The sequence below is a fragment of the Ochotona curzoniae genome, unplaced genomic scaffold (genome assembly GCF_017591425.1).
Source record: "Ochotona curzoniae isolate NIBS_2020 unplaced genomic scaffold, NIBS_Ocur_1.0 contig_2723, whole genome shotgun sequence".
Taxonomy (NCBI): domain Eukaryota; kingdom Metazoa; phylum Chordata; class Mammalia; order Lagomorpha; family Ochotonidae; genus Ochotona; species Ochotona curzoniae.
Window position 1 is genome coordinate 4,232,052 of NW_024465573.1, and position 20,114 is coordinate 4,252,165.

Here is a 20,114-nt window from a genome sequence, read left to right on the forward strand (position 1 = left end):
GTGGTGGTGGAATAGGCATGTCAGGATCTCACACAACATGCAGGGATATGACAGAACCCAATATAACACATGATGGTGGAATACAGACATGTCAGGACCACACGCAGCACATGGCAGTGGAATACAGATGTCAAGACATCACTTAACATGTGATGGTAGAATACAGACATGTCAGGACTCCAGTCAACATATGACGATGGAATAGACACAGCAGAAGTCCACACAACATGTGACCGTAGGATAGAGACATGTCTGACCCCACACAACACAGGTGGACAAGACCCAAGCTGAATGAGGGTGAGAGGGCAGACTAGTGTAATCACTCCGGACAGTTTTTAGGAAGCCTCCCAACACCCCTCAAATCACGTTCTTTCTTGTCTATTAACACACTTCTCTTTTCCTTGTGTTCTTTCAACAGGTGCTGTAGGCACTGACTGGGAGGCAGGGCCCTGGCATGGAAGGATCTGGGCTGTAGCCACCAACCTGCCAGACCACAAACATCCACGTGGGACTTTACCGGAGGGGAACAAGCCTTGGAAAACCTACTTCATCCTTCCGAGTCCTAGTTTCTACATGTTAAGGACTTGCAACAACGCCTGGCCAAAAGGAAAAGCTCCATAAATATCAGTTGTTAACAGAAATCAGTGTTTACTGCTCCTTCATTGCCTTCTTTTTCTTGGGCAAAGCGAGCCCGCGGTGCAGGTGGGATAAGTGAAAAGTGCGCACCAGCACTTACTGGCTCCAAAACACCCCTTGGTGCACTGGATGTTTAAGTACAAAGCTGTCTAACTTTATAACAACAGCAAAAAAAAATTAAAAAGGAAAACATTTTCTTCTGGATCTCAGGCATTAAATGTTATGACTGGTTTCTTGCTAAAACACTCAAATATAATAAAAATGTGAAATATTGGAGAAGCATTGAAATGTGCTCTATCTCCTTGACACTGAATACCTTGAGGAGGTTCTAATAATCCACATAATTTTAACAGTTTCAAATAGACATAAAATTTTTGTAAGCAAAACTTTCTGTTATATTTAACTGATAGTTTAGTAATGATTGGCTTTTATTGGTTTTTACATATAAATATCTTATAGAACACTTTTACAAACTATGTTTCCCCAATATATTTATGTTACACACACAATTCTTTTTTTTTTCTTTATTTTTCACAATATAGTTCATTAGGCTCAGGGCATTTCCTTTCCATCCTCCCCCCATACACACTGTTTCCTCCTATATTGTAACAATAGTTCAGTTCCTCAGCAACAGTCACAACTCCAGGATTCTGTTATTTAAATATATTCTTATATTGTAGGTATAGAGAATGGTATATAGTCCGGCAGTCTATTGTCAAGATATATGTAACAGTTTCATTGGATGTCTATCTTTTGTTCAGAAGTAGAGATGTATACTGCAACATATCTCCGATTCATGGTATACTCGGCTCTGTTATACAGATACTCTAGATAAATATATGTATATAAGTGTTTACCTATATAACTATTGACCTTGTATTTTGAATGAAGGTTGCCTGTATCAGACAGAACATACATTTGTCCTTTTGGGACTGGCTTATTTCCCTAAGCATAATGGTCTATAGTTGGGACCATTTTGTTGCAAATGGTAGAATGTCATTCTTTTTAATAGCTGGGTAGTATTCCATAAAGTAGATGTACCACAGTTTCTTTATCCATTCCTCTTTTGATGGGCATCTGGGTTGTTTCCATGTCTTCGCCATTGCAGATTGTATTGCTGTAAATATAGGGTTATAGATCACTTCATATGAAGATTTAATTTTCTTTGGATGTATTCACAGGAGTGAGAGAGCTGGGTCATTTGGCAGATCAAGTTTCAGTTCTCTTAGCACTCTCCATACTAACTTCCACAGTAATTTTACTAACCTACACTCCCACCAACAGTGAATAAGGGTATCTTTCAGCCCACATTCATGCCAGTAGGTGTTGTTAATACAGTTTTGAACGTAGGCTAATCTTGCTGGAGTTAGGTGGAACCTGAATGTGCTTTTTATTTGTATTTCCCTGAACATTTTTTCATGTCTAATGTCTATTAGCCATTCTGAATTTGTTCTTTTGAAAAATGTCCATTTCCTTTGTCTATTTCTTCACAGGTTGTTCGTTTTGCTGTCATTGCATTTCTGAAGCTCTTTGGAAATCCAGGATATTAGTCCCCTATCAGTTGCACAACACATACTTCTTTATAAAAGTATTTGTTAACTTTTTTTGTTGAGGAGGTGGAGAAAAGTGAGCGCGGAGTAAGATTTCAAAAGAAATCTTCAGCCATAGGGATATCTACTTAGCAATAATTTCCTTTCATAAAAAATTACAGGTTTACAACTTCAAAACATACCAAAAGTGCAGTGCATCAATTCAATTTTAAAAAATCAGTTGCGCCAAATATATTACTTGGGTATCAAATTTCCCTTCCTAAAAACACTCAGATTCACACATCTGTTACACTTATTAAATAATGTTTGCAAACAGTAATCAGCAAAATCATTAGCTCAATAATTTCAGATCTGGATTAAATCATGGTGGTACTAGTATTTAAAAAAAAATCCAGTTTACTTATTCATCAGTAAATTGGAATATTTGATAATACCCCCCAGAGACTTAGCATATAGATGGGAGGATTGACAATTTTACTATGTACCTACTTTACTTAGTTCATTTACAAAACCAATAACACATTAGAACTTGCTTTTCACACAGATGTTTTCAGCTGAAAAAAAAATTATTATCATACCAATATTGAAGAATTAACCATTTCTGAAATGAGGAATCTCTTGACATTAGTATTTCTTGGTTACGGTTCTTAGTCTTGGTATTATTCAGCATTTGTAATGAATATGGGAGAATTAAGGCAGAAGAACACAGCTGATTCCCTCAGCAGCTTATTCTCAGCTAGTTCGAAACTGTTGTGGAGGCTGTACAAAGGGCAGCTCTGCTGGCTGGAGACGAGGGTCATGCCTGGGACCAACATGGGGCATGTTAAGTGAGATATCAGAATCCTGGGGCCCACAGCATCTTCCCCAGGTGTATCATCAATGACCACCGCTCATGTTCAAATGATGCCATTCACTTGCTATGTCTCTTGGCTGTATGTGGATCATTTTTCCTTATCAAAAGCATCTAAAACTAACTGGACGATAATCTACTCAGTCTTTGTGAACTCTCCATTGGATATTTTCTCATTCTTAGGCTCGTTTTCTGCATGGCCATTGCACTTGTCTTCGGTCATCTTCCTCACATAGTTAAGAGGCCCCTTCCCCTCAAAGGAGGATGGGTTTTTGAATGAGCCTCCAATTCTATCCCACAAAGTGAAATACTGTCCAAAGTTGTAGTCAAAGTACATGTGGTGGTCTGTGTGGTGAGCGGAGCCATTAATAAATGGTTTTAACACTTCGGGGACACGGAAATCACCATCATGAATGGAAATCGTCCAGATGTTAACCAAGACGTACAAGCCTAAATAAACCACCTTGTGCAAGGGAAAGACAAAAGGGTATATATGGTAAGGTAGACTCTGAAGGAAGCCATCCACAGGGTGAAAAGCATGACTTGCGAAGGGAGTGGGAATCTTCCAGATATGATGAGGCTTATGGATGTGCTGAAGAAGAAAAGGACACAGTTAGCAATGCAGACTCCACCCTGTGCTACAATGCAACTGCTCTCCATGCTTGTGTGGAAATGACCTAACTAAAAATTCCCTTTGGATGGAACAAAATTACTTTATAAAATGCCATTGTTTACTCTGAAATGTTGACAATTTAAGATACATAAGGAATATGAAAAAATATCCCTGCTGCTTTGTTCTGTTTATGGCTAATCAGGCATTTACATAGCTAGAGGAAATCCTTAGACATAAGAACATACTTATACTCATATATTGCTGCAAAGCGTAAAATTTTTTTTCCAGCACAAGAAAGTCCTTACCTTATATACCAGTCTGTGATGAAGGCCTCTGTGAATCCAGTAGATAAGCATGTCAGTGAAAAACAGGAAGGATATAACACTGAAAATCAGCTGAAACCATCCTAGAATACAGAGAACAGCACAATCAAGATTTGGCTCTCAGGAATAGAGCCCACTTAAACAAACAAAGTGTATTTGTTTCTTTTCATTTTTTTCCTTTGAAAGGTACTGGGAGGGGAGGAAGAGTAGGGAGGGGAAAGAGATACCATTCCAAGATGCCTCCAATAGCCGGGACTGGGTCAGGCTGAAGCCAGGAACCCAGAACTCACCAGATGTGGAGGACCCAAATACTTAAGCTACCACCTGTTGTCTCATGGAATACACCTTAGCAGGAAGCTGGACTTAGAAGCAAAGATCCCGTGGAACATCCTGGTGTCCTAAACTCAAAACCTACAACTTACCTGTTTTGGCCAACTCAATCACTCTCCCCTGACTCCTTGGAAAATAATTATTTCTTCATTTTCCTCTCATAATAATTTGAAATATCTCACTAAGAACAATTTCTCATTAAATATTTATAAGACAGCAAAATATTAAAAACCAGAATATTTATAAAATTTTATAAAAATATTTATGAGACAAAAAAGGACACTCATCTATGTCCATAATGCCAATTCATTATTTCCTTCATATATTTCTACATATTATCTCCCTGCCTAAAACTTTATTTTCCATTAAATACCTTACCCCCTTAATCCCATGTTCCTCTACAACCTGGCTGCTTTCTCAACTGTCCTCCACTGTCTTCATGCAAATTATTCTACAAATGTAGACTAACCAACTAAGTTTGTCTTAATTCACAATCCTGCTCATTTTCAGGAGCTAGCCACTTCATCACTACCACATGTGACTGCTGTCCTTTCTAAATAGCTAAAATGTTAGCTGGGTTCTAGAGGCAGCAAGCTTAGGTTCGGGTTGCACAGCCACTAGCTACTCATACGGTAACCTATGTAAGTTACTAGAACTGTTTACCTAAATTACTTGCCTATGAGAAGAGGATAGTAACATGAGGGTACTTGAAAATTTTAACAGAAAATGGAATTAAAACGTTAAGTTTAATTTAATGCAGAAATTTCTGAAATAAATGCAGTTTGTTTATAACACATGCTTCCTATGAACTTTTCAGATTCCATGTAACGCCTAGATCTGAAACCCTTTTTTTGACCAATATAAACTTAGTCTTTAATTCTACTTTTCCACGAACACTTTAAAATACCATTATAGTACCTGTCTCCCAATTCTTACAGAAAAATAAAAGGATCAACATGTGAAGAACTTAAGAACTGTTGGCTAGCACATACAATACTCAATAAATGATAATTACTATTCTTTCTGCATACTAGAAAGATATATTATTTCACAAAAGTTTAGTTATGACGATTGCTTAAAATAGAACCAGGAAACAATAGTTTAGCAAGTAAAAAAATCATTGAAATAAATTACTGACATCCATCCAATAAAATGGAATCAACATACTATGCTAGCATCATTAATATTCACTGACACAAAAATTTAGCCACAATAAAAAATATAGTCCAAACTAGCATGCATAGCATAGTATGCTAATATAAGTATAATATAAACAACATAATAAATAATGAGGAACACAGGCATAGAAAAGTAAAAGGCTGCGTGTCAAAAGACAAACAGCTTACAGGTAGCAGGATAAAGGAACTCTAACGAAAAATCTGCATTTCCTGATTTTCAGGAATAAGCATGTACTACTTAAGTTCAAATTCAAAAAAGACAGAAAACATGGGACCTGCACTGTGGCCAGTTCAAGTGTCAGCTGCTAACGTGTCTGGGCAAGCAGCACAAAGTTTACACGGGAGACAGCTCCGGCCACTGTGGCCACTAAAGGAGTGACCCAGGGAACAGAAAACCTTTCTCTGTCTTTCCTCTCTCTGTAAATCTGTCTTTTAAACAAATAAAGAAAGAAATCTGTTTAAAAAGAAGAAAAAGGTAATAGAAAATAAACAAGGGCTCATCTCCCATCTCTCCTTCTCTCTCTGTAAATTTGTCTTTCAAATAAATGAATAAATCTGTTTTAATAAAAAGGAAAAGGTAATAGAAAATAAACAAGGGCTCATTTCTGATCATTCAACTGCCAGCAGACTTTAGACTTAGTTCTATAAAGCCAGTCTGTATGCAGACCCCTTTCCTCTGCCAGGTTACTTACCACTTGGAAACTCCCCTACGTCATCATAGAGCTTGCTGTAACCTCTCAGCTCCAGCAGGAACAACGAAACAGTGGGAATACTTATCCATGGCAATGACTGGACAGTAAATTTAATTTCCCGATAGACTTGATTCTGCAAATAAAATAGTATTTCCAATACTTAAAAACCACATGCTAAACAGAGCTAATATGAACTTTTTTGAGACAAGGCTTAAAATTCTTTCATATTCAGAGCCTTCTGTTCCCATAAAATTTTAACATAAGGGAAGTAGTGAATGAGAAAAACGCTGCTTTTTGAGTTGAACATTTTTAAAATTCTGAAATTTTTTATCCTTCCTATGTAATCTGTATTTTTCTTTCTTTTTAAAATGTATTTAATGCATTTTTAATGTATTTTTATTGTAAAAGCAGATTTGCAGAGAGGAGAGACAGAAAGATCTTCCATCCACTGGTTTACTTCCCAAGTGGCCACAGTGGCAGGTGCTGAGTTGATCCGAAACAAGGAGTCAGGAGCTTCTTCTGATTCTCTCATGCAGGTACAAAGTCCCATGCCTTTGGAGCATCCTCTACTGCTTTCCTAGGCCACAAGTACGGAGGTGGAAGGGAAGCGTGGCAGCCAGGACATGAGGCAGAACCCATATGGAATCCCAGAGCATGCAAGGTGGGACTTTAGGTACTAGGCTACTGTGCCAGACCCCATAATATGTATTTTTTAAAAGATCTATTTATTTATTAGAAATTCAGAATTATAGAGACAGAAAGGGAAAAATAAAGAAAGAGAAAATTTCCATCCGATGCCTCACTCCCCAGATGACTACAACATTCAGGACTGGGCCAGGCCAAAGCCGGCAGCTTCATCTAGGTGTCCTGCATAGGCGGTGGGGGCCCAACCATTTGGACTATTTTCTGTTGTATTTTGTTTGCTCTCTTTTCAGTCTATTAGCAGGGATCTGGATTGGAAGTGAAGCCATCTGGGACACAAACTGATACCCATATGAGACACCACTTTTGCAGTCAAAGGCTTTACCTGGTACATCACAATGCTGCATCCAAAATCTTGTATGCTTATGCAATAATCATTTCTTTCATAATTAACTTCCATCCCTCAAACTACCTTTTACCCCCAGTCTTTGGAATTCTAAATAACTGAAACAGAAAAATGGTTCTTAGTGCAGGCCTTGTGTTAAATAAGGTTAATGTACTGCAATGCGTGCCAACACTCCAGACCAGGGACTGAGCCCATATCTGTTTGCAGTTCAGCTTCTAATCAATGCCCCTGCAGGCAGCAGGTGGTGGCTTAAGCCCCTGGGAACTCCTCATCCATGTGGGAGATCTAGCTGGAGTTCCTGGTTTCAGCCCACTCCAGTCCTGGCTGCTGCAGGTCCCTGCAGAGTAAACAAAGTGCAAGATAACCTTTCTTCTTTCTCCACCTCTGTTTTGTTTCTCTGTCTTGTCAAGTCAGCCATTCAAATCAATAATGAACTGCTAAAGAGAAACTGTTACATGTATCCTGGTAATAGGATGCTGCACGTGTGCCATTGTCTATATGAGGACGTACTTAAATAGTAGCATGATGGGCTTATGATTATCTTTGAAGGACTATGCTATTGTAATAATATAAATAGAGAAATCAGTCGGGGGAAGGAAAGAGAGGAAAGCCCTGAGCCTATAGAACTGTATCATAAAATAAATAAACTTTTTTTAAAACGTACAGAAAAAAAAAGTAAAGAAAAAAAAATAACAAAGAACTTTGCCAAGTTTGAATCCTCTATCTAAAACAATCATACCCATGGTAAAAATTTATTTCAGTTTGTGAAAGTTAAACATATAAAACTTACATAAATATCTACACTTATTTATTCATAAATGTCAAAGAAATTCCCACCTATGTATATAACAAGATTCTAAATATATAGGTTTTTTTTAAAGTTATTCATATATTTATTTAAGGTAATGGAAGGAGAGAGGCGATTAGCCTTTGCAAAGGTATATAAATAACCCATTTGGAGCTGGCTTAAAAAGCTTTATTTAATGGTTATATGAAACCAGTTCAACCTGAAATAACTCATCCTGTACTTTCGAATGTAACACTCAATGGAAAATAGGCACAACAATGTCTCACCTTCAAAAACTGCGGATGCTTCATTAATGCATGATCAAAGACAAAATAGTAGCTCAGGGTTGCACAGAAGAAATACAAGATGTAAGCACCGAGGTTTGTCACGATCAGGAGGCTGATTGTTTGCCGGAAGATGTCATCCTCTGGCCAAGTGGCTGGGTAGAAATAGGGGGTGAAGAAGTGGTAATCTGCAGCGCTGAGAACAAGGTCCATCGCTGTTCCTGGAGGGGGAATGCGTGCAGTCACTCACCAGGGGTTAGCTCTTTTCACCACAAACTCAAGTATCCATAGTACGGAGAGGTCTTTATTTTGGCGGGAGGGACCACTGCAGAGCAGGGAGAAACAGGGAGCAGAGAGCACAAGGGGAGAGAGAGAGAGAACCAAGGAGATGGCAGTGCAGAGAGAGTGTGGAGAGAGGCAGAGAGAGTGCAGACAAAGGGAAGGCAACTTGATAGCCTCTAGGTGGGCATGGGAGCGCAGGCCCAAGGGATTGGCAGTTGACTGTAAGTGGACACCAGGGATAAATGTCTCAGGGGATGGCGAGTAGGGCCCTCAGGTACGGTGTCTCCTAGTATAGTAGACTGGCAGAGAGTACAGTTTAAACCTAAAGATCAAGATGCTTTCTTAGGCAAAGTGAGCCCAAAGCATTCAAGGTGGTGCTGGGTCCAGGATGGTGGGGTTTGGTTAGTCTTCCCGGTCACTATTTGAGTTGATCCTTACACCAGGCACACCAGCTTCTGGGCAACAACCTTCAGAAGGACTATACCGTTAAATCTGCTCCTGAAAGAAACCCTAAATGCCATCTTTAGAGCCAGATTTCATGGGAAATCACTCCTGGATCTCTGCCTACCACCTGGTAGGTATGGTTCAAGGCCTACCTGCCCACACCCTGAGGCACAGCTTCCAGCCCTGTGTGCACAGCATGACCCATGAGACTGGAGGATCTAATGGAATAAACATACCTTCTAGCCAAGTACAGTGTCACTGTTGGGTGGGAGGGGGTGAGGGGTACTGTCGGGAGATGCCTTCCTGCCTCCTCTTCCCTATTCTATATAAGCTTGTAAATTCTTCACAGTAAACAGATATCCATCACCAGTTTGTCTCCAGTGGTTCTTGCGGCTGAAGAACACCTTCGCCTCACCCCTCAGAGGTCTCAGGGCCTGATGGCGGGAATTAACCCTGAGACTAGTCCAATTCCCTCATTATACCTTGGGATACTAAAGTGTACTGAGGGAAACTGAGGCCTAGGATACATCCCACCCTGGGGTGGCAGGTGGTATAAGGCCAACTTTGATTCCTTGTCACTGCGCTTCCTATTCTGGCTAAGCTAACATAGCCAGTTGGGACCTCAGGCATTCAAATGGCTTCCTCCTTAACTGAGAGTTCAGCTGCAGCTCTCTCCTCCAAGGACTCAACAGTTCTGAGGTTTCTGTTTCAGGGCTGAGACCTAAGATGAATTTTCCAAAAAGATAAGGGAGCCTCCATCATGGCCACAAGGAGTTGAGGACCACCTGTTCTTGTGGCAGGAGGAAAGGCCTGCCACTCCCAGGGATGGAATAGAGAGAGAAGTGTTCTTGGGAATAAGAAGCAGAATACATGTATATTTCTCTCCCTAATCAGGGGCTGGCACAATGTGGCCCACTGGCTGAATGCAAGAGACGCTATTGAAGGAAAGCTTATTGGAACACAGTGTTACTTGGACACCTGCTTAACTGCTCTAGGCTATTTTTCTTCCACAAAGGCAAGTTGAGTCACATGCAACCAGTGTGACCTACAAAGCCAAGAGGACTGTCTGCTTATCCTGTGTCAGAAAGGGTGCCAACTCCTGCTCCACATGATGCACTTCAGGAAAACTTAGTAACTCAGTACCTACCCTAGTCTATTCCAAACTCAAGGGCCCTATTACAATACAGGTAAGCAACTCCAGGGTCAGCTTTTCATCCTTTATGGACTCGTTACTCTCTGCACTGTTCACAGTGAAAAATGTGTTCAGCATTCTACACCAAATCACTGAGACTTCTGAACAACCAAAACCTGTGAGATTCTGAAATTGCCTGCCTACCTTATATTTCATGTATTCAAATAGCTTTGATCTATTTTATATTGGGCTAAGCAAACAAATATCAATTTATGAAATAAAATAGCCTAGAGGAAAGGAAAATTATTTAAGATGTACATATTTGAACAACAGAGTAACAGAGAGAAAGGAGAGATAAAGAGAGAGAGAGGGAGAGCCGGGTTGAGGAGGGGGAGGGGACAGAGAAATCTTATATCTGTTGCTTCACCCCCTAGGTGTCCCCCACCCCCAAATCAAGGTGAGGCCAGGCTGGAGCCAGGAGCCAGGAACTCCATCTGGGTTTCCCACCCCGGTAGCAGCAGTGGGGCTGTCACCTGCCTCTTAAGGAACATGGGAAGTACACATGGCAGCTTTGGCTGTAGTGCCACTATACCAGCTTCTCTTACAGTACTTACTAACATCTTTGTAACCTACTCCCCTCACTAAATCACATATATTCATTCATAATGTTAAACTGATTCTGGATGCACAACTGTTATCATGGGTCCAGCACAATGGCTCAATCACTAATCCTCCTTCTGTAAGCGCCAAGATCCCAGTAGCCCCCTGCTTATGGCAAGCAGTGGAGGATGAACCAAAGCCTTGTGATCTTGCATCCACATAGGAGATCTGGAAGAAGCTCCTGGCTCCTGGCTCCGGATCAGCTCCAGCTGTTATGGACACTTAGGGAGTGAACCAGCGGATGCAAGATCTTCCTCTTTGTGTCTCCTTCTCTCTATAAAGTCATCCTCTCCGAAAAAAAAAAAAAAAGCAATTAAAAAAACTATCCATTTTTTCTCTTCCATCTTCCTTACAAAAAATAGCGTATATTTACACTGTGACATTTCTTTCTTTATGTGTGTGTGTGTATAATTTTATGTCTACCTCTGAACCTTGTTCAATCTGTATAAAGAACACCATCACCCTTTATTTTTTAACAGCTCTCAGACACCACAGGTTGGCTTTTTATCATTGTTGATGGACTCATACCTCACTGCCTTATTCAGAGAGAAAACAGGGCTCTTGTAATCTTCATGCTTTTTGCTCCTCAGTCTAGATACTCTTGGTTTCAGTATTACTTTCAGGTTCTATCATTCTTCGTTCTGTCAACACAAGTCTTGTTCAGCTTGATAATTTCCAATGCATTTTACTGCATTTTTCAACTTCCAGATTTCTGATTCTTTTAAAAATGATTCTATTGGTTTATACTATCTAATTTGTGGAAAATAGCTCATACTTTACCTATTCAAATACAGTCTTCTTTCTACATATTTAATAGCAGCTATTTAGTCTTTGCTGAGTTATGCCCAACATCTTTATTTCTCAAGGACAGCTTTACTCATTGTCCTTTCTGTGCAAATGAGTCATGTTATCATTGTTTCTTTGTGTGCCTCATTGTTTTCACAGAAACCAGCAGATTCCCTGTGGGTCGGCCCCGGGGTTTGATGCTGCTGCAGTTGTTCAGTGAGCAACTGTCCAGAACTAATGGTCTAACACACCTGTTTTTACTGTTGAGATTCCTTAAATGCCTTGAGCCAAAGAGCCTCCCACCTTTGTTGGTCTCTTAGTTTCACCACTTTTAATGGGAATTTCCACCTCTGACCTTTGCTTTCCACTTCCTGCTTGCACGCACCTTGAGGGCAATTATGCAGGACGCGCAGGGTCTTCTCCCCTCTTTCTGGGTATGTGCACAGCCTTACCCATGGAAATCATTTTAGATCCTCAGAAAAGTCAGAACTTTTCAAAACCTCTGATTCCTTGATGTTTTTGCTTCTCCTGTGTATGTTTGAGGGTGGCAGGGCAGTGTGTAGAAGTTAGGGGCTGATTGATGCCAACTGGTCTCAGTGCCTCTTGAAGCTGTAATGTGAACATGGATTGTTCTTGACAGACCCACACACAAAGGGCCAGCTCTAAGAGAATCCATAAAGAGGAAAAGCCTTGAGAATGGACCTGCTAGAGAGGCCCAACAGTGGCACGCCTGTACCTGGGGCTGGGGAGAAGCTGTGTTGCACACCAGCTTTGTCCTCTCCCTAGGTGGGTAGGTTTCTGCCTGCTGCTGCAAGGCTGTTAACTGGGAAAGATGAGCAGGAAAGAGTAAGTTAAAGTGCTACCAAGCTCAGGGCTAGCACATTGGCTCAACTGCCTAATCTTCCATCTCCACAACTCCATATGGGCACCAGTTCATGTCGTGGCTGTTCCACTTCCCATCCAGCTCCCTGCTTGTGGCCTGGGGAAGCAGTCGAGGACAGCCCAAAGCCTTGGGACCCTGTACCCACGTGGGAGACCCGAAAGAAGCTCCTGGATCTTGGCATCAGATCAGCTCAACAATGGCTGTTGCAGACATGTGGGTTGAACCAGTTCATGGAGGATCTTTCTGTCTCCTTCTCTCTGTATATCTGCCTTCCAATAAAAGTAAATTAATCTTTTGTTAAAAGGATTTATTTACTTTTATTACAAAGTCAGCTATATAGAGAGGAGAGATAGAGAGGAAGATCTTCTGTCCAATGATTCACTCCCCAAGTGAGTGCAACGGCCAGTGCTGTGCCAATCCGAAGCCAGGAGCCAGGAACTTCCACTAGGTCTCCCACGCGGGTGCAGGATCCCAAAGCATTGGGCTGTCCTCGACTGCTTTCCCAGGCCACAAGCAGGGAGTTGGATGGGAAGTGGAGCTGCTGGGATTAGAATCAGCACCCATATGGGATCCCAGTGTGTTAAAGGTGAGGACTTGAGCCACTAGGCCACGCTGCCGGGTCCAAAAGTAAATAAATCTTACAAAAAAAAATGCCACCAAGCTCACTGCTCTCACTGAGCCATTTTTTTCTCAAATAAATGTTCCTAGGATTATTGCAGATCTTCCATTTCTAGTGTTGGCTTTTTTGTTTGCTTTGTTCTGAGTTCACGTTGATAACTTTCCTCAATTTGTGTTGCTTTTACAGGAGAGCCTTTAGGAGGATCTTGTTCTGCTAATAGGGAGGCAAGACAACACCTTCTTTCTTTCTTTTTAACAGCAAAGTACATACTTACTTTTTTTTCCATACTTAAAAAACCCCAGTTACTTATTTATCTAAAAGTCAGAGCTATCCAGAGATCTTTGACCCACTAGTTCACTCCCCAGATGTCCACAATGGCTGGGGCTAGTTCAGGCTGAAGTTAGGAGCCAGAAGGACCACGTACCACACACCATTTTGGGGTACATGGGTGGGAGGGGTGTCAGCAGTGGACCATCTTCCACTGCATTTCCCAGGCCATGAGAAGGAAGGTGAATTGGAAATGGAACATCCTGAACCCAAAGCAACACCCATGTGGGATGCCAGCGTCATAGGTGTCGGCTTTATCTGTTATGCCACAACACTGAACCCTAGCTTAATTCTTAAAATGTTTGGTATAGCAGGTAAGATGCACTCTGTAGTGGAGTGCCTGGGTTCGAGTCCCATCTCCGCTTTAGAACCAGCTTCGTGCTAATGTATACCCTGAGGAGAGCAGGTGTTAGCTCTCAGTCTCCGTCAAATAAAAATAAAAACTCATAAATATTGGCAGAAAATGGCATCAGACATATTTTGGAATTCAAAATTTCTAGATTTTACAAAGGTTATAACATCACACAGCCAGTAAATAATATTTGCTTTTCAAAGTATTAATAGTCAAGTGGAATAGATATATATTGTAAACAGTATTACAGCTTATTTAAATGATAATTTGTGTAGTAATTTTAAATGTAATCACATAGTTTAACCACTGATAGACTGGAAAAATTGTCCTCTGAAAAGTCTACCAATGTCATCTGTCTTCTTAACATGTTTCTGCATAAACAATTGATATTCAGATAATCATCATGTCTTGAGTGATGTTCCCATTTGTATTCACAACCTATGTAGCCACTGCTGTCATCACTTAAGTTCTTATCACTATTCTCACGCTTCTGTGTGCTTAACAACCTTCTAGCAATTTCCCCAAGAAATGCCTTATGGAAGCATCATGATCAGTGGTTTAGCATTTCTTTACTTTCAATTTTTCCTGTCTTATTTACAGTATCAGCCATTAACTGTAAGGTGTAATTAATGAGGTTAGATATCACCTTCTCATGAGTGACAGAAAATTCTTCCAAAATCTCTAGGCTCATTTTCAAACCTCATTGTTGGCCCACAATGTTAAGCACTTAGATTAATGCTCCTTTAGCAGCATTATTTCAAGCATGAAGTCATTCTGCAAACAGCATCATTATGACTAAGCTCTTACAGAACGCTCTAATTCCTGAACCTCTGCTAAGCGCACAGATGTGCAAGTGTAACACTCAACTGTTCCCAGAGCACAACATTCCTTGTTGGAAAAGGCTGCTTTCCAGCCATAATGGGGAGAGAGAAAACGTCCCAAATCCCACTTCCACACAAAGTAGAGGAGACAAAACCATAAAAGAATTTTTGAAGACTAACTTGAATTTTCAATTATCTTTTGCCACACTTCTAGATCTTTCTAGGTACACTACTTCTTAAGTTTCTACATCCTTCCTTCTAACAGCAATATACATCTTGGGTAGTTCTTTCTCTATGCTAACTTGTTGCATGACTGGCAAAGGCAGTCACTGACATATTTGCACTTTCACATGTCAGATTCATTTAAGGAAAACACGGTTAGGACCTACATTTTCTGTCCCATGTAGTGCTTTCTTATTTTCCATTGCCACTTCCTACTTCCTCATTGCCACTACAAAAAGGGCAGGTTGAAGCCAGCGGCCAGGAATTTCATCATGGTTTCCCATGTGGGTGGCAGGAAGCTAAATCAAAAGCAGAGCAGCCAGGATTCCCCTGTGGAACACCTGCAGAAGCTTGATATGCTGTGCCACGATGCAGGCCCCGTCTTTCTACTTTGTAACTCACATTTGGTGATACTTGCTGCTGGCTCCTTCAGCAAGATGCTTCAGAGACGTCCTAAGTGGAAGCTCCTACAACTCCATGCTCTGTGCTATCAATCATGACAGATGTTTCCAAGCACTATCACTGTTACCCACCCATCAGGCTCTCTGAACCTGTTCTCAATGTTTTCATATGTAATTTAATTCAAACAAAATAACAAAGAAACCAAAGAGTTAAACAGTCCCAGTGAGTAACAGGCAAAAATAACTGGCAGATGCACCAAGATACAAAAGGCACCCAGTCAATAAGACTGAGAATTTGCCACCAAATGAGTTTGAGTGTTGAACTTGGTACACATAATGACCCTGTGGCGCTCTGAGCTTTCCAGACTTTAAGACTGTGACTCACCTAGCACTGCGTAAACTTTTACAAGCAAAAGAGGAACTATATTTTTAACTCTGGTAGATGTGGCTAAACTTCTCCATAAGGAAGAAATATTGTGGCTGGTCCCCAAGCAACAATAGGTACTGTTTGGACAGTACCTATTCTCTTCTACCTTACCAGGAGTTATTATCATCAAACATCCGCAGAGTCACCAATCAAATGAGAAAGACAGGAATCCCAGCGCTTACTTAATTGCATTTACCTTATTACCAGTGAGGTTGAGCAGCACCTCAGATATTTGAAATAACACTTTTCAGTAAATTATATGTTTTTACTATTGTTCATCTTCAAAAAAATTATATTCTAGAAAATCTTTTTGTGAATTCGAAATTTTTAAATTTTGGTTTATGATGTGCTTTGCGTAATATATATTAAATCTTTCTCACTTTGTCAGGGAAAGAAAAATCAAACTAATGTTAAATATTAGCAAATACCTTCCACCATATATGCCATTGCCGATTCTTCCAAATGGCAACTTCTTAAGTGGCAAGCACTACACTAGGTAATGAGCTTCGGAAGACAAAAATCACTCCTAAAGGTATTGAAACTGAAGAAACAGAATTACATCAATATGACTAGTGCTGCAATAAAGGTGTATACATACACATATTCTATGAGGTCAGAAAGATGACATATCCATGCCATTTACTATAAAAGGCTTCATAACAAGCATGACATCCAATGTAGGCTTTGAAGGGCACTGTTGAAAGAGGGAGAGTCATTTGAAGAAATAACTACCGGGAGTCACTGCACGCTTCTGCCTCAGTGGGGATGGCTGGGGAGAGCATCAGTGTAATGTGGAGGAGGACAGGCAGCAAAAGTTGGGGACAAACCTGCAGGTAGACCACTGCTTCCCTAAGGACTTCAGACCGTCTCTACTGCAGAAGGTGGGTCGGGAGGCACCAAGTGTTTTTGAGCAGAAAGGAGGTATTATTTCAACCTGTATTTCCCAAGAATCAATCCATTTGGAATATGGAGTGTTGGTAGAAGAGCAGGGAGAATTCTTCCTTTGCTCTGGCGCAGTGCTAGCCAGGAGAAGACAACTGAACCTCAGGAAGTTGCTCTGAAAACAGCCAAACACATTGGAGATTTAGAACGCAGAAGTAATCCCGCAATACTTGGATAACGCCCAGATCCTGGAACATGAAGGCGGAGAAATCTAGGATGACTATGAGGTTTCACCTTGCTTGAGTGGATGGTGCTGTTAGCATAGCTGACACAATAAACACGGGGAGTGCCGGAAGATTCGGGTAAGAATACAGGGTGGATAGGGAATCGTGGGCTCAATTTGGAGCCAAACTGAATTGCCTGTGGCTCATCCAGATGCCTAGGTACAAGCAGCAGTCACATGTTAACATATTTGAAACTGAAAAAGCAAGGCTAAGGAACAGGACTGTGGTGTGGTGGGAGCTGCCCTGCAGTACCTCCATCCCATTTGGTTCAAGTTCCAGTTGATCCACTTCTGATCCAGATCTCTACTAATGCGTCTAGCCCCTTCTACTGGCACCCATGTGGGAGATCTACAAGAGGCTCTGGGCCAGCCTCAGCTTTTGCCATTTGGGGAATGAAATGATGAATGGGAGATTTCCCTCTCTCAATTTCTCTGTGTATTTCTGCCTTGCAACTAAATAGATCTTTAAAAAGACAAGAAAACAAAGTCTAGTAGACAGACAGTAGTTGAAGTCACAAAGAGTAAAGACTATCAAGAGCGTAGCAAAGAAAGCAAATACCGTGAACACACAGTGGAAAGGTCACTGCTACGCAATCCCAGTCAGAGCTGCCGTACACAACCCACCTGCTGACCTTGACTGCCAAAGTGCCCTCACTTATATGATTCCTAGGATGCTATGGTATAGCCAACAAAACCCAATCATGTGCTAAAAATAAACTTATTCAATCTTTAATATCAGCAAGTAAAAACCTTAAGATCTGTCCGTAATTTTAAAAAGCTCTTTCGTTTGGCTTTTGTCTGGAAATGATGCTTGCTCCCTGTGCTACTCTTCTAAGTGAAAAGCTGTGCCAGGAAGGCAAGAGGTACTGCACCTCTGTCTGCAGATGGCTGAGACACTGACAAACTAAACCTGATCTGAATTCCATTTCAATAAACTCTCTGTTGGATGTGGTAATTAGGAATTCATGAATACATCTGCCACTTTAAAATGGAATTAAAAAAATTTTTCTCGGAGCAAAAATGTTTGAAATCTACATAGGAGGGTCTTCAAAATGTTTATGGAAAGCATGTGTTACAAAAAAAAATCACACATGGATTTCCAATTTTTTGCACCAAAATGTTTTAATTCCATCTTATGAACTTTCTGAAATGTCCTTCTCATACTGCTATACATTTTTGACATCTAACACATGAACTGCATGAATTCTGGAATCTGAGGAACTCAAAATGGCAACTACATTTGTTTAGTGAGCGCACCTCTGTAAAATGGAGCTAGCTCACGCATGTTGAAGACTTGCAAGTTTTAGAGACTGGGAAGTCTTCTGACAGTAGCAGACACAGGACGAAGCTGACAAGCCAGAGGTACTCACTACTGTCCTGGGAGCCAAACTGGAATCCAAAGCACTTTTAGATAAAGTGAAACAGGAGCAAGCAATGAACCGGTCACAGGTAATATTATGATCTCCCCAATACTAGCTATGATGTTACATACATTAACTCCTTTAACCTTTTCAAGAAACCACAAAGGCAGGTATTAGAATTATTTGTATCTTACAGATGAAGAAACCAGGCACAGAAAACTTCCTGCTCAAAATTACATAGTCAATAAATGGTGGAGTCAACAAAAAGCGCACACAGTATGCCAGTGCGCTCCATGAACTTTTACCAAGTCCCATTGCCTTGCAATCACTAACTCTTCAACGCCTTAAATCTCTGAATTCTTATTGTCTCCAGCAGCTCCTACCTTGGCATACAGCTTTAACAGGTCATTCTTCCCTGAAGTCAGGGGCCCCACAAAGCCCCAAGTACCGCTGCTGAACACAGAAGCCTTTATGAACTACCATTTTACTTTGCAGGGGCACAAAAACAACAACAAAACAAAAACCTCTTTCATACGGATAAAAACACCATAAGGTTTAGAATGACCGAGTCTCCCATTACCTTAAAAAGTAGAGATAATTATAGCTAGCGTTGACTGAGAACCAGGTGTTATTATCCGAAGTACTTTTTTGGTATAACCTTGTCTGATTCTCACGTATTATCTTCACAGATAGGGAGGCCGAGGTGAGGAACATTATTCCAGAACTTAATTCAGTAGCAGTGCTTCCACAAGTAGGTTCCTGTCACACTAGGTTATCTTTCTAAGTGTTAGCTATCCAGATAAGGACTCCCATGTACTATCCTCACGGTAATTACATTACACCATATATGGGAAAGCACTTGGCAAATGACCACGGAGGCAGGTGTTTATGACTTATTAGCTGTGCATCATTCGAGCCTAAACCGTGACGGCGGATCAGTTAACACACTGGACCGCCACCAACTTGATCCATCGAGGTCATGTCTGGTTCCCCTACACCGCTGCGCTGTGTCACCACTCAGCTGTGACACAGGGTTGCCAACCACCTAGGGTTCTTCCTTTTAATATACTCACAGTACAAAGTTTTAGTTTCCTTTCAGTGTGTTTTCAAACCCCGGGGAGGGGTGGGAGTGGACACACGTCGTCCCTCTGTTCCAATCCCACCGCGGTGACCCAGGCTTGCGCAGTGCTGGGCAGTTCTTCATCCCGACCCCGTGGCCCCTTTGAAAGACTCCTTCCCTCCACGAACCGAGGGAACTCTGTGGCCAAGGAAAGCGTGAGTGCGGGTGGCCAAGCCTCCCGCGGGGGGACTCAAACCCTGCGTGTGAGTCCACGTGTCTCCTCTCTCTCCGGCCCGGGCCTCCCCTCCGGCCCTCAAAAGCCAGCGGTGTCCTCTGGCCGCGTCCCTCCAGCCAGCCCAGGCCCCCGCGCGTCCTCGGCGCCCCGACACTCTGTCCTAAGGGTTGCCCCGGTCCTCGCCGGCGCGGGGGACCGGCCAGCTTTCGGACATGCTCCCAGCCTTTACCTGCCCAGTTACCTGGCAGCTAGGAAGGTCCAGGCACGTATCCGACCTTTCCCACCTGAGTCCAGCCGGGCTGAGGTGTCCACATCCCCTGTGTCGGCCTCTCCACCCCGCGGCCGCCTGGGCCGCGGTTCCCCCGCGTTCCGCTGCCCGTCCCTACCTGGAGAGGGTGCGCCGCCGTTCTCCTCTCGGCTGGCTACCTGGGCCGGGCGCAGGATACTCGCGGGCGGGCGGGCGGGGTGGGGCCCGGGCGCTGAGCGGCAGCTCGCCCGGCCAATCAGGCGGCGGCCGCATAAGCTGATATGACGGCGGATCGCGCGACCCGCCGGGACGGGGCCCTGCGCGATCACGTGGGCGCCGCGCGCCCCGCCCCGGCCCCTCGGAGCTGCGGGACGAAAAAGAGGGCGGGAACCGCACCGG

At 42.1% G+C, this 20,114-nt stretch overlaps 1 protein-coding gene across 2 annotated transcripts; it reads right to left on the bottom strand.

Moving 5' to 3' along the window:
• Nucleotides 1–1,169: 1,169 nt before the first annotated feature.
• On the bottom strand, nt 1,170–19,913 carry SC5D (sterol-C5-desaturase). 2 transcript variants are annotated; one of them, XM_040976803.1, is made up of 5 exons: nt 19,855–19,913; nt 8,295–8,512; nt 6,173–6,305; nt 3,955–4,055; nt 1,170–3,628 (listed from the first exon to the last, which is right to left on the bottom strand). In XM_040976803.1, the coding sequence occupies exons 2-5, from the start codon at nt 8,502–8,504 to the stop codon at nt 3,173–3,175; spliced, it is 900 nt and encodes a 299-aa protein (XP_040832737.1). In that variant the 5' UTR covers nt 8,505–8,512; nt 19,855–19,913; the 3' UTR covers nt 1,170–3,172. The 2 variants fall into 2 exon arrangements, with proteins under 2 accessions (XP_040832737.1, XP_040832736.1); XM_040976802.1 differs by lacking the exon at nt 19,855–19,913 and adding an exon at nt 16,475–17,173.
• Between the last annotated feature and the right edge of the window lie 201 nt (nt 19,914–20,114).